This window comes from Clupea harengus, chromosome 26, assembly GCF_900700415.2.
Source record: "Clupea harengus chromosome 26, Ch_v2.0.2, whole genome shotgun sequence".
Taxonomy (NCBI): Eukaryota; Metazoa; Chordata; class Actinopteri; order Clupeiformes; family Clupeidae; genus Clupea; species Clupea harengus.
The window spans coordinates 12,120,627-12,135,566 of NC_045177.1; the positions used below are offsets into that span (position 1 = coordinate 12,120,627).

At 44.8% G+C, this 14,940-nt stretch overlaps 1 protein-coding gene across 1 annotated transcript; it reads right to left on the reverse strand.

Moving 5' to 3' along the window:
• Positions 1–6,001: 6,001 nt before the first annotated feature.
• On the reverse strand, positions 6,002–12,777 carry dla (deltaA). The gene is made up of 11 exons (XM_012835994.3): positions 12,202–12,777; positions 11,792–12,091; positions 11,485–11,545; positions 11,111–11,368; positions 10,276–10,336; positions 9,976–10,106; positions 9,559–9,728; positions 8,980–9,196; positions 8,027–8,855; positions 7,665–7,788; positions 6,002–7,528 (listed from the first exon to the last, which is right to left on the reverse strand). The coding sequence occupies exons 1-11, from the start codon at positions 12,250–12,252 to the stop codon at positions 7,523–7,525; spliced, it is 2,208 nt and encodes a 735-aa protein (XP_012691448.2). The 5' UTR covers positions 12,253–12,777; the 3' UTR covers positions 6,002–7,522.
• Positions 12,778–14,940: the final 2,163 nt, after the last annotated feature.

A 14,940-nucleotide genomic window follows, 5' to 3' on the forward strand; every position in this document is an offset into this window, starting at 1 on the left:
TAAACAGTGGTGTGCAGTTCCTCGTCTACAGCTGGAGGAGGGGAATTACGCTTTTTCTAAATAGGTGAGGTAGAATTAGAACCTTTCCCTAAGCCCTTTTTCTAAATAGGTGAGGTAGAATTAGAACCTTTCCGTAAGCCCTTTTTCAGCTGCATAAGCGACGTGCTTCTGAGGGTGAGTGAACTGAGCACAGATGTTAACATCTAACGTCTTAAAATGTCTGCTCATCTTCCTCATCCTCAGTAATACCTCGCTGGTACAGATGAGGAAGGACTTTCCATTCATCCATGTTGTCATACAATCACCGCTGATTAAGAACAGAGAGACAAGTTCGAATCAGACTAATATGACACAGGGTTGAAAGAGAAGACACTCAGCCTTAAACATAGGAGGTCTTCAATAGCGTAGGCCCATGGCAGGATAGCTATGGGATGGTGCATGTTTGGAGGACGATAGGACTATTTGAGGACTATTATACAGACAGCTTTGGATGTATAGTGGATGACTGAAATCAATTCAACAAATGACAGGAAGGCCGTGTAGAGAGGTGATATATCTCGGTAGACTATGTTTATATTTTTCAGTTCTAGTAAGAATATGAGCAGCCATATTTGATTTCAGTCGGAGCCTCTTCAGTGCAACACTACTTCAGGATAATAGGGCATTGTTATAATGGGCTCTTTTGATCTAGACTTGTAATGACAAATAAATGGATTATTTTTTCCTGCATTTTGGGGATCACTTTTTTTTGTTTTAGCAATGTTATGTAGATCAGAGAAGGACATCTTTGAGAAATGTTTATGTGTGCATCAAATAAGAGGTCCTGGTGACACCCACCTCATCAGCCAGACATCTACCACTGGTCTTTGTTTACCACTCTCTGCCCCCCTCACCTGGTGACTCTACCACTGGTCTTTGTTTACCACTCTGCCCCCCTCACCTGGCAGGCTGCTGGTAGTCCCTCCGTGGGCTCTGGCTCTGGGGTCTCCTCCGCACCATCCCAGGGGCCTCCAGCCCATTCATTTCCGCCTCTGTATATAAACTGGTTCTAGGAATGTCAGCCAGCATCACGTAATCCTCAAAGGTCATCGGGGGAGAGGTACTCCTATCAGGCCGTCTTGATTCATCAGATGAAGATATCATGAGAGCCTCCAAACCTCGCCTGATAGTGCTCCTGCTCCTGTCAGTGTTGGGGACTTCTTCTCTGGGTGCGGTGGACGAATCACAGAGCGGTTGCTGTTTTGAGCTGTGCTTATTAGGGGAAGGGCTTAGTGAGTGGTGTGGAGACACAGGGCTGAGGAGGGAGTGAGTAGAACCATGACTTGAGTCTGACTGCTCAGGGTTCACTCTAGCGTGTCGGTCTGACATGCTCCGGGGGTATGTCTTGCTGATGTCAGATCCATGGTTGGTGTTAATAGCTGTTCTGTCACAGATCTGTGAACCACTGTCCCTTCTTCTGCGCGGAGAGGAGGCCCCACTGTTCCGACCACTGTTTCTCTTACTGTGGCGACTATTGGAACCACTGTGATGACTATTACTACCATTGTGATTACCATGGTAATAGCCATCCGTCTCAGTGTTGTAGTCTGGCCAGGTGTTCTGCTGAGACTCGGTTAGGGCTGCGGAGGTAGCTATGGATGTCAGATTATTGTACAGCCTCTCTGAATCTAAACTGTGCCTCTGGGAACTCTGACACGGGCTCTCGGTGCGGGTCCTCCTGCCAGAGGAACTAGCCTTGCGGTTCTGGGTTGGCAAGGCAACAGAGTCGTGCCTGTCGGTCGGACTGCGGTTCCCAGAGCGGTGACGGGAGGAGCCAGTGGATACAGCTCGGCTCTGAGATACGGAGCCCCTCCGACGCGACCGACTCCGAGACTCGCCCCGCCGGGACGGAGAAGCGTAAGCTGAGCGTGGACTCGGAGAATTAGGACCTGTCGGTGGTTGGCTATCGGAGTGTCGGAAATTGGAGTATGTCATCCGCCGCTGGGGCGAGCACCCGCTGGCGAACTCCATGTGCCTCCTTTGAGAGGGCAGGCCCAGATGTTGGTTGCGGTATGGGATGGCATCCTTGGGTTCCAGGTTGTGATTGTTGGGCAGAGCGTGGCCTCGTTCATAGTGCCGGAGAGGGGGTGGGGAGCCGTCATCTTCAGCACGTGAGCGTCCACGGGAGAGAGAGGCGTGAGAACGACGCACGGGCTCTGGATCCTTGTTACCCAGAGGTTCTGAGGGAAACGAAAGTCAGGAGGAAGAAGTTAAAAAACGGACACCCAAACTCATGTATGTTAGGCTCATATGCCAAGATCACCGACTACACAGGACTCTCAACAGACAGAGGAGCACATTCAGTGGCAGACTGTCCTGGACACTGTCAAAATCATTGCACTCTGAACAATAGGGCCAGACCCTTTCCTGTATCTGGAAACATTCTCTGTGTGAAAATGTTCTCCCTATGTGTATGTATATATGTTCTCCCTATGTGTATGTATATGTGATTTATGTATGTATGTCGGTGAGGTGTATAAGTGTATATGTGTATAAGCTACTGGATGACCTAAATTTCCCTCAGGATTAATAAAGTATCCATCTATCTATCTATCTATCTATCTATCTAACCCTACGGCATGACAGAAGGTCAAAGTGTGCCGATGTGGATTGAACTCTTACCTGTGTTATGACTCTGACTCGGTCTCCTGCTGCTGCTGTAGGATCTGTTAGGAGAGGGGTCGAGTCCCGTCATGACCAGTCCTGGGTGTTCAGAGCCTAACCCCGGAGCTTAGCGTGTATGCTATATACCCGGAGAGGAACCAGTGGACGATCTGACTGGTGAAACACAGAGAGAGAGAGCGAACTGGTGATGACATCACTGTCATGAGCTTTCTATGTCAATTTTGTAGATTGGTGGAACGTGACACATCCTGACCCCCGGGGCATAAATAATTTACCCACTCAAGGTGCATGATTCGACTTTTTGCCTCAACTAATCTGTGAAGAGTTTCCTAGCCATCACAAAGGTCATATTTCTTCTTCTCCCAAGGTGTTTCCATTGTCTATAGGAATAAGACATCCCAATACCCGTTACACTCGTGCAAAATCTTGGTAAAATACTCTTGATTAAGTCAAAAGATGAAGATTCTCACTCACATTCCATAAAAACGTATGTCTACTTTGAGTGGAAGAATACAATATTAACCGGTAATATATGTGGTATATAATAGTTTATGTGGTATCAGTACAAGAGTTCTATGAGAAGTAGGTGCCTCTCAACATAGGTGCATCTGAGTTCTTATGTAGGTGAGGTGAGAGTTCACCTTACAAAAAGCGTTTTGGGCATGACACATGGAAACAAATAAAGGCTTTCATTTCCATTTTACAATCATTCATTGTTCAAAGTGCCATTATCAAGCCAATGGCCGAACCTCCCACAGCACAGCCACCCCTTGTTGACGGCAGCCGGGGGGAAAGATGTGACGGGAAGCATCTCTAAACCCATCTGCCCAGTGCCAGCTGGACGGTGAGGGAGATATACAGACCAGAGTTCTTCACACACTCAAGCAACACATGCATCAAATATGAACGTGTACTCACCTGCTTAGGTCCTTTGTGTCCCCAAAAATAGTCCCCCTTCCCTCCTTACACTCTCCTGTTTTATCTCTTAATATTCTCTTTCTCTTTCTCTCCGTCTCTGTCTCTCACTCTCTTTATTACTTTAGGACTGCCAGAGTGTAACTGAAGCTAGCTGCTGCTGCTACTCATTACTATTTGATTGCCTTTGGTGAGTTCAGAGCCTTTCCCCCGTGTCCTACCGGTTGATCTCTCGCATTTCTGTCTGTCCGTCTCCAGTACCTCTTGCGTACATTTTGAAGAAGAAGAAGAGTGCTGAACACATGCACACAATAGGACTATATACTATCAGTTCAAGAAGATCTTTGCCTTTATTGATGAATTACAAAAAGCCTTTGTAATTAATATATTACAACATGTTCTGTTTTAAGTCTGTATTTAAGTAAGTTAGTAGGTCACAGACATAAGTCCATAAAGTTCTTCACAAGACATACAACTTAAAAGAGAAACACATAGAAGATGAAGTGACCACCCAAGACAAGTGTGTACAGGTACGTACACAACAACAAAACAAGCACAGTACACAGTGACAAAACACAACACACAGTGACAAAACAAGCACAGTACACAGTGAAAAAACACAACACACAGTGACAAAACAAGCACAGTACACAGTGAAAAAACACAACACACAGTGACAAAACAAGCACAGTACACAGTGAAAAAACACAACACACAGTGACAAAACAAGCACAGTACACAGTGACAAAACACAACACACAGTGACAAAACACAACACACAGTAAAAATACACAACAAATCCATGAAATGCAGATCTGGTGCATGCAGATGACCCAAATGCCTGCCTAAACAGATACGTCTTAAGATGCCTTTTAGAAGTATCCACAGATCTGGCAGAAGATGTGGGCAGGTCATTCCACAGTTTAGCTGCTACGGCCTCCTAAGCTCGATCCCCACCGGACTTTAAGTGAGTGTGTGGGACAGAAAATGTTGCTTATTTGACCTAAGTGGGCGAAATTGATGAGTGAGGGTGCAGGAGATCAGCCACATATGCAGGAGCCTGACTGTGCAATGCTCTGTAAGTAAGAGTGAAATTTTGAATTGGATCCTATACGCAACAGGGAACCAGTGAAGAGATACTCTCAAGAGGTAATGTGAGAGCGGCTGTTTGACCTAGTAAGGATTCTCAAAGCACTTTTCTGGATTGCCTGCAGACGATCAAGGGCAGACATACCAAGACATGAGAAAAGTGCATTACAAGTACGTACGTCTGTACGAGATGAGATAAAATCGCATATAAGCATCTCTAGTTCTGCATTTGAAACTACAGTCCCATGTTTACTGATATAAATGGAAAAAACAAGATCTTATCAGCTGATTAACATGGGCGTCCAACAACGAGGACTAGTCAAATATAAGCCCTAAGTTACGCAGGTTGGAGTGAGCGGAAGAGGAACGTGGCTCAGTTCTGTGCTTGATCACGGGTGGAACCTTTTCTGGAGCAACAATCAGAACCTCTGCATTGAGCTGTAAGAGAATCTCCACCGTCCAGTCCCTGATAGCGTTTAGACAACCTATACGCCTCACGAGGTTTGAATGAAAAGCAGAGCTGGATATCATATGGAAATCAATGATATGCAATATCAAATCTGTTTCTAATCGGCCCCACGGGCAGCACATATAAAGAGTAAGCTTGCTAGACACACACATCGACACGTTTGATCTCCCAAATAATTAATGATAGAATCACAAGCCAGTTGGTTTTAACCCTCTCTATTTCCAGCAAGCCATCTCACCATGACACAACTGCTCTCCTTACACAGACACAGACACACACACACACACACACACACACACACACACACGCACACACACACACACGCGCACGCACACACGCACACACACACACACACACACACACACACACACACACACACACACGCACACACGCACACACACACACACACACACACACCAACTTCAAAACTTAGAATGAATTAGAATGATATAGAATGATATAATTTACATGAATCCTAGAAATTTGAAATAACCGTTTTCACTGTGCAGCTATTTAGAAAGCGGCTGCTGTCGCCTGCCAGCAGGGTTCCATTACTCAAAAGGCCTCCAACATCTGTTGCTGTTGCTCCCGTTTTCCCCTCATTCAGTGGGGCACACTGGCTCGTCCAAATGCTGGCCTTTGTGTTCGCCCCATTGTCAGCTCCACCCATTGTCTGCCATGTTTGTTTCCCCTGAGTCTTATTGACACCCTTAGAAACCCGGAGGAAACCAACCAAGCGTTTTCTTATCATCTCTTCATCACCAAACTCTCCTTCTAATTTCATCTTAAATGACAGAGAATTTGTGTATAAGACATATTACAGACTAAAAACATTCACTTATAAATTCAATATTTACCTTTATCCTAATTTACTTCAAAATCACGTAATTTAGCCTGTACTTCCTATACTTTTAGAAGGCGACACTAACAGTAATGTGGTTTTGTAAGAGAAAAATAGTTTTGAGGTGTTTTTTTTATATTAATTTTCTTGCTAATAACTTTTCCTCCCCACCCCCATCCCTCCCAGGAGCAAAGGGCCAAACTCAGAGCTGAATGTAGGTTGTGAATAGCCCTCCATGGGGTGGGGAGTGGGGGACAGCAGATGTTGGTTATTAACTTTGCTCACAGCCTTCACCATAGGGTCCTCAGAAGACTACAAAAAGACAGACTGTCATTAAAATAAAGTCTTCCAAGGAACTGCCTTTAAGATAGAACTGAAAATCTGTAGAACTGAAGTATATTAGAAAACAAATATTTGAAATACTATCATGAAAGTCATGTATTTAAGAAACTGATTGAAATACACCTTGAGTATTCAATAATCTTTATTTGAAAAAATAATTTAAGCTAAATCCTTCATTAAAAAGTAACAAAAAACAATGACAATAAAAACATTTTTACAATCCTTCTTAAATAACATTTCTCAACACGTCCCAGTGACCCGAAGTGCCTTTGCAAATAACAGCAACAACTTAAACAAATTCAAATTAAATAATTATTTAAACCATAGCAAATATGTAAAATACAGAATAATTAAATAAAAATAAATTAAATAAAATCATACAACTTTTTTTTTTATATAAAAGCAATTACCAAAACAAAAAGTCAATGACAAGCAAAGACATGTTTTCAAAGTACAACTCACACTCTTGATAATAATTACATATTCAATACCATACAGGACATTACAAAAAAAAGAAGGGGAAATAAAAATAAAAAAAAACGCTTGGAGGACTCGGAGGAGAGAGATGCACTTTTTGTTTGTGTTACACAGTGATCAAGTATACATACAGTCTCCACGGGCTATGTGACAGGATCATGGTCATGTCACACAACATGTGAAGAACAGGCCAGTATGGCCAAACATCCACCCTTGATGCAGTCCCTGCACTCAGCAGCAGCCTATGGGGCTTGGAGAATTGGCCGGACAGCAAATGTTGCCAATATATTGCTAAGACGTTACCACAATGTTGCCAGAATTAGACACTGTAAACGGCAAAACACTGAAATACATTTTAAAATTTTGTGTAACATCCTCGTATTTCTTACTAATCGCATCTCACGTGTTGATGAATCCTTTAAAAAACATGGTTTGACGAGCACATATTGCCCAACACCTTTAAACAACTTTACAGGTAAATTATTTTAAAGGGTACATAACTTTGGCCCCCGACAGGCATTCGGTCCCACAGGCCCCAAGCCACGCCACTGCCTCCATTCACTTCAGCACAGAGAACCAGCTCACTCTGAATATCAGTATAAGTCTCTATTTGAGCAGCAGTCACAAGGCGGGACACATCCACCTAAGGTTAGAGCAGCACTTTCTGACAGGGAGTAACACATTCCCCACAGGCTAAAAATGAGCCATGTAGACCTGCAGGTCTGTTACACCTAGAGGACAAGAGAGGGACAGTGTTAAAATCATGTCTACAGGATAAACAACAAACAAACAAACAAACAATATTTACACACATGCACAGGATGTGTCCTATTTCAGAGCCAAAGGTAAACGGATCTCAAGACTCACCTCAGTTGCAATTACACATTCATCTTTCTCCTCAGACATGACAAGTACAGATTTGTATTTATTATCGAAACACCCGGGCAACACCCCTTGGTATGTCGGCCTTTCTGAACATTCTGACGCATCACTGTGGAAAACAAGTCAAAGATATCCATTAGCTCCGCATGCTAACATAACTGAGAAGGTGTTTCACAACATTCATAGAGTAGTATTAATACATAATATGAATAGTATTAATAGTAATAATATTAGTAGTATTAACATGTCTTACGCTCTTAAACAGTAGTATTAATATATAGTAATAATAGTTATAGTAATAATAGTAATAATATTAATAGTAGTAATACGTCTTCCGCTCTTCTTACCTATGCAATCGTTTGCTGCGCTTCTCCTCGTATTCGCTGTCTGAGTCGTAGCAGTCGAGGGATTGACACATGTCCTCACAGCTCACTGCTGCTGATGCTGCTGCCGCCTCCATCCCCGCGTACTCCATCTTCACCTCGTGCTTGGCCTCGTACTTCAGCTCGTGCACCAGGTTGTAGTCGGCCTGCGCCTGGCGACTCTTGTAGCAGCTCTTCTCCGCCACCACGTCGTCGAGCTCGCTGTGGTAGTCCACTTTCTTGTTGGTGTTCTTCACGGACGTGGCGCTCACCACGCTCACTGACAGGTCCTTGTCCCCCCGCGGACAGTTGTTGGTCAAATTGTTGATGGTTTCGGTCTCGCCCTGAATCATCTCGCTCTCACGCTCCCGCCGCTGCTGCACCTTGGAGCGGATGCAGCCCACCACCAAGGCACAGCCGGCCAACAGGAGCACCACCAGGAGGATGCCGGAGGCCACTGCAGTCCAGGGGATCTGGCCTGCAATCTGCGCAGCGTGGTCCGGTAGCAGGAACTGGCAGTTACGGCCTCCGTAGCCCGGCACACAGGCGCACACGTAGCGGTTGTTGCGCTCGTGGCAGGTGGCTCCGTTGTGGCAGGGGTTGTGCTGGCACCGGCTGATGGGCGAGGTGCAGTTACGGCCCGTGTAGCCCGGAGGACACGCGCAGGTGTAGCCCTCTGGTCCTTCTTGGCACGTCCCACCGTTTTGGCAGGGGTACGCAGAACACTCATCACTGCTGCGATCACAGTTCATCCCAGTGAAGCCCTCTGGACACTGGCAAAGGTAGGAGTTCACCAGGTCAACACACCGGGCACCTGGACATTGAGAGAGAAGCAACAGGTATTAAGATCATGCAAACATGGGGGGGGAAAAACCATCAAGGAGACTCTGAGACTCTCTCTTTATAACAAAACGCTACGCTCCTGAATCTGGCCTTACCATTGGAACATGGGCCGGAGGTGCAATGGTCAATTTTCTTCTCACAATTGAAACCAGCATATCCTGTGGGACACTGGCAGTAGTAGCCACCATCTGGGTTGTCAGCACAACGGCCGCCATTGAAGCAGGGTCCATCTGCGCAGGTCATGGCACTCAACTCACAGTTCTTCCCATAGTAACCCGGCGGGCAGGCACAGCTGTACGTGTTCTCCATATCCTGTTAGGAAAGACGGAAGAGTACACTTAGCCATTTTGCAATTCAAGAAAAAAAAAGAAAAGAAGAAACAAAAACATATATACATATATAAACAACAAATATTTAAACAACAAGAACCCAACACTGGGTAAGTATACTACTGACAATAGTATACTACCTCCTGGCAGTATTAAGTGTACTACTGGTTGAACATTAGCCAAAAGTGAGCGAGAGGGATATACAGCATCAACGGCAACACTAACATCTGAGTTTGCGGCTTATGGCAACATGTACTCCAGCTGTTGTGGAACCACAGAAGCAAATGTAAGGCTAAATTGAAGATGAAGTAACGCTCCAATGAGATGTTGAAGGGGGGGACTTACAGTGCAGCTGCCACCATTCCTGCAGGGGTTCCCAGCGCATTCATTCACCTCGATCTCACAGCTGGCTCCTGTGTAGCCCGGCCGGCACGAGCAGGTGTAGCTGCCCTGGCCAGTGTTGCTACAAGTGGCTCCATTCATGCAGGGCTTGTGATGTGTGCAGTAGTTCAGATCTGAAGTGGACAGACAGACACATGTGTGTACATGTGGATTAGTATCGGAGGAAATAAACATGGACCGGCAGTAGTGCAGCTGTGTTTCATCGTTGATCTCATCCTCCCTCCCCACTCCCTCCTGTTCTTTTGAATTCTGTTTTTCAAGCATGAGGTCATTGTTTTAGTCTTTGCGTTGTTTGAAAACAAACGGTCTTCAATGTTCTTGTGAGTTCTCGGCCTTGGTCTGTGTCTAGCTCTGACTCACCTTGGTTGCAGAAGAGGCCGCCCCATCCCTCTTGACAGTTGCACTGCCACGGCTGCTGGCAGGTCCCATGGAGGCATCCTGGGTACCGGATGCACTCATCACAGTAGCGACCCTCAAAACCAACTCTGCATCTGTTAAAACAACCAAAACCGTATGTAAGACATTGAAGCATTTTCTGATATTTGGACATAACACACATAAGTCACCAGTGGGTGGAATTCAAAGATCATTTTAAAGTAATATAACTGTCAACTAGATTTGCTATGATGCAAAACTTGATGTCATTCTGGATAAACTTACTTGCATTCCCCAGGCTTCTCACAAAATCCATGATCTTCATCACATCCTGGGAGGCAGATTGCTACAAAAGAGAGACAAAACCCTACATAAGAACCATGGCAACATGAAACAACCCCAAACACATGTTCTTTGTTGAGTTTCACTTCCAGTAGAAACTTCTTCCCTAAATCGTAACTAATTCATTTCATTTAAAAAAGGGGGTCACTAAACCTATTAGCTGGTACTCGGGGAAAAAACTAAGCAAAAACATTGTAGAAGAACTTCTGCTTAACAAACAGTGACAATAGGAGCCCACAAACTAGGGGGGGGGTGTCTTTCCCTACTCTGTGGGTCAAAACTCTTTTTTCATTCAGTGCACACACCACCCCTTAATGTCTCCGGGTGGCGGAGATAAGAGTGGACAGCTGGTGGATACGCGGCCAGTGCTCGACAGCTGCTCCATTGTCTCCGTTCTCCCGGCAGCTGCCCACTTCAAACAATACCTCCCCCTCGTAAGCCAATCGGCGCCAAGCCCACTCTGGGAGTAACGAATCGGACGTAAGCATGTAAATTTATGGCACGCGTGAGATTATTCCGAAAAAACTTTCCACCTCCTGATTTGAATAAATCAAGTGGTCTTGTGTGTTTGGCTTGGAGGGGGGGTTCTGAGGTGCTGGTGAATTTTACAACCAAAGGCTAACCGTTAACTTTGTTTATAATAAAAAAAGTCCCAACAAAGTAGCGCATTTCATAGCCTGCTTTCCAAACTTAAAACAACACGTCCAACGTAAAATAAAGTCATGGCTGACTTTAAATTAAACCGTCTAAACAATAAACAGAATTCTAAATTGCTTACGTTCAGTACAGTATTGTCCTTTCCATCCAGCATCACAAGTGATCTCGCCTCCTGCCCCACAGGTGAAGTGTCCAAAGGCATCATCTCTGGGGCGACAAAACACTGAGCAGCCGTCGCCGTAGTAGTGCTCATCACAGACAAAGCGGTAGGAGTATCTCAACTCTGTCCTCCCACCGGAATGAAGGTCCTGTGACCAGTCGTCTCCCACAGTCAAGTGCCTCTGGGTAGCCATAGTACTAATGATTCGCTCTGGATTCTCTGAAAGAAGATGTGTACAGTTGTGAATACTGGACCCTTTCTGATCACGAATGCTACGGATAAAACTTCATATTGTGAGCGCGCTGCCTTGGCTCAACATAGTGGTAAGGTCCTACCTGTGGTAAGGTCTTCTTTGGAATCAGCGTGCACGGCTTCGATGATGAGAGAAAATGTTCCCTGTGATGGAAGGTTAAATCGAGAAATTAAACGGATGAACTGTGTAAAGGCTAGTTCTTCATACACGCTGCACGTAAATGATTAGAGCGAATGAGTTTAAGGCTACCATAGAAACACAACAACGTAGGACTATTCATGCGCAAATGATTCATTCATTTCAGAGACAAGTAGCCTGGTCATTAGAAGTTTTTAACTGCTTCACGACCTACAACAAATTGTGCTTGCACTGAAGAACAGAAAACTCACCGGCCACGTAAAACCGAAATTCATCTTTATGGGATTGGTGAAAGAGCCATCCGGTAGCGTGTCAGGAACTTTGAAAGAGTTCGAACCAAGTACGGGTGTAGCAGCACCACCATAGGTACATGGGGGCTCCGGAGATGCGTTCGGTTGATAATGTTTTAGGCAAATTCGAAAAAAGGTTTTGCACTCGCACTGTTGGTACAATGAGGCTAAACCTGGTTTGCAACAGTTCCTATTGCCTTGTATTCCCTTCTTGTTCAAAAACTCCTGTAACTTGAGTTCAAAGACTCCAGAAGAGAGGACCTGTGGAAATATAAAACGACAGATTAGCATAGAAAGCTACACCCTTAACCAAAAGAGAAGTTATGGCTAAAAGTTTAAAAAAAGGCTTGATACAAAAGTTGGAGTATTACCTGGCATGTGAAGACGTGCAGGAATGATACAATTAGAAGGTAGCGTCCCATGATGAATAATAAATAAATAAATAAATACAAATGGTTTTCAAGTAACTCCGTTCCCAGATCAGTGTTGTTTCCTTGACAAAGGAGTCCTTTCAGATCCGTATTCTCTTCACTGAATGATTCATTGAATGCAACTTTCCCCTAAAAGGCTCTTCAGACACTGTCCCGCATCAGCCACGCTGTTCTCAGTCATTTCATATAGACACAAACGAATCCTAAAGTTTGAGTTTAGAATGTAGCTGTCCTTTGCTGATAAAATTCCGTTTCAATGTGATAATCCAAGATGTGGTCACAGCAGTGACGAATGTACGTGCTTTTAGAGATATAGTTCCTTCTTGGTTCTTGGCTTGGCTTATTTTTGTATCTTCCAGCAAACCTCCTTGGAGGCCTGTCCTCGCGTCTTCCTACGACGTACACTGTGCGTTTGTCTCTCCCATCCAAGCGCCTGCCTGTGGTTATATACCGAGCGCCACATGCCATGGTAATAACATGCAAATGAACCACCTCCTCCCAGTGTGCGTCTCGAGTTCTGACAATGAGGTATCTCTGCACCTCCACAACTCCCACCTTCCCAGTACTAAATCTACAGTTATTGAGTGTCCTGAATCTTTTTTATGATAGGCAAAGTTCAGGTTCTGTTTATGACAAATGAATGAATGAATGAAACTCTTTACACGCTGATCATAATCATGATTTCATTGCAAAGATTCAGGCATGTTAACTGGTTTAGACGTTATGTTGGACTGAAGTGTGGAGATGTATTTTCCCATGGTTTAAAACCGGTTGGACTGATTTACTTTTGTTTTGATTCATGGTAATGGTAGTAATACATTTCGTTTTGTTCAAAACGCTGGTGATAAAGTTAAGAACAGTTCACAGGCCGACAGATTTCTCCACTTGCTTTTCCCTTTTCACTGCTCCCTCTCCCTCTACGTGTGTGTGTGTGTATGCGATGGGGGTGGGGTGGGGTGTGCGCGTGTGTGTACAATGAATGAGAATGTGTGCGAGCGCGCGTACGCGTGTGGTTTGTGGGATGAGGAGATGGGGGTGGGGACTATACTGAAGTGTGTGTGTGTGTGTGTGTGTGCGTGTGTGTGTGCGTGTGTGTGTGTGTGTGTGCGTGTGTTCGCGTGGTCGTCCCCGGGCACTTTGTTATTGTGAGCTGAAGGAATAAGTTTGCTCTCTGCTCGCTCAGCTGTATGGTAATTCGCGCAGCACCTGCTCTCCCCACAATTTAACAGGGTGAGCGAGCTAACCTCGCGTACTAGTCCCCTCTTACTATACTCAAGTCAAGGGAAGCCTCCACATCTTCAAAATAAATAATTATCTGATCGACGCATTTTCATGAAACCACGATTTAAAACACATGATATGCCTGTATTCAGTAACTAAGCATAATGGATAGTCGAGTCTGAGAAAACCAGGGTACACGAATGGAGAGATTTTAATTGCTCCTTCGTTATTGTTGATTTGTGAACAAAAGCTTTTGCCCCAGGTCCATATTTACCATTTACGTTATGTTAAACTAGTGGGTGTAGTTTTACGTCCAAATGTTTTTCTCAGTGAAACATTTCACTCAAAGGATGAAGCACTTGGCGCCTCTCCACGTGCTGTAAATGGTTTGTCTTGTTACGTTGACGGAGTTCACTCCTTGTTATGATGGAAAGTGGTATCTGTTCAAACTAATTGAGCGGACACCCTTGTTTGAAATTCCTGACCTTCAAATAGAGTACAATTCTACAGACTGTTAACTTCAGCCAAATAAATAGATTGGGATTGACGTACATCTTGTTGAGAATTTAAAAAAAATATTTTGATCTCTTCATTGGATTAACAACGAGTAGCAACATTGTTGATAACTGCGAATTGACTACAGTTTATTAAGTGTGATATTTATTTGTAATCATTCATTTCCTGTACCTGACTCTGCATGGAGATCATCAGTGATTTTTGGGCCAGCCCATGAACACAACATACTCTGAACCGAACTCGTTTCTAATGTCTTAGGTCTCTCATATCTATAGGCTGGTAGGCTACACTGGCCTGAAAAATTGATAGATTCTTATTTTCCTGGTTTCTGTACCTTACAGGCCAAAATGATGGATTTGGGAGTGACTGTTTAACCAAAGCGCGACTGTAGGGGGGCAGTTGTACTTTAACTCCTGCCCACCAGTAGCTGCGGTGAACAAAAAGGTTGACTCGAGCTACGACCATTCATCCTTTTCTTTTGCGCTTTCGTTTTCATTGATTGTGAATGCGCGCGGAGCCCTAGGGGATTCTCTGTGAAGGGGCACGACACGCCTCAGACGCGGCCAGACCCTTACAAGCCATCTGCTCTCGAGCTAACGCCGTTTTTTTTTCATCCCGTCTCTCTCCATCCTCCGCCTCCTCCTCCTCCTTCACGCGCACGTCTCTATGTGGCACTTGCCAGAGCACTCCGTCTAAATGAAGCGAGTAGCATGTTAAAGGACCTGTAACGGTATGGGCAGCCCGTGGCCAGATGGCTAGGGGAAGCCAGAAGTTTTCGTCCCAGTGGAGTAGACAGCTCACGAGCGGCCGTGGGAACGTAAACAGGGAGCGCATCACACGATATCGATCATATGAAGGCGCGTGGGGATCCCCATTATAGTCTATTATGTTGTTTGTGAACCAGTGATCAGCAATTCCAAAGTAATTCATAGGTCCCAAGCA

Bases quoted from the DNA above. Each gene is read 5' to 3' on its own strand.
- dla (XM_012835994.3), bottom strand. From the start codon at position 12,252: ATGGGACGCTACCTTCTAATTGTATCATTCCTGCACGTCTTCACATGC. The intron at 11,369-11,484 runs GTAGGACCTTAC...ATCTTCTTTCAG, and splicing joins CAAAGAAGACCTTACCACAG to AGAATCCAGAGCGAATCATT. The intron at 10,337-11,110 runs GTAAGCAATTTA...TCTCTTTTGTAG, and splicing joins AGGACAATACTGTACTGAAC to CAATCTGCCTCCCAGGATGT.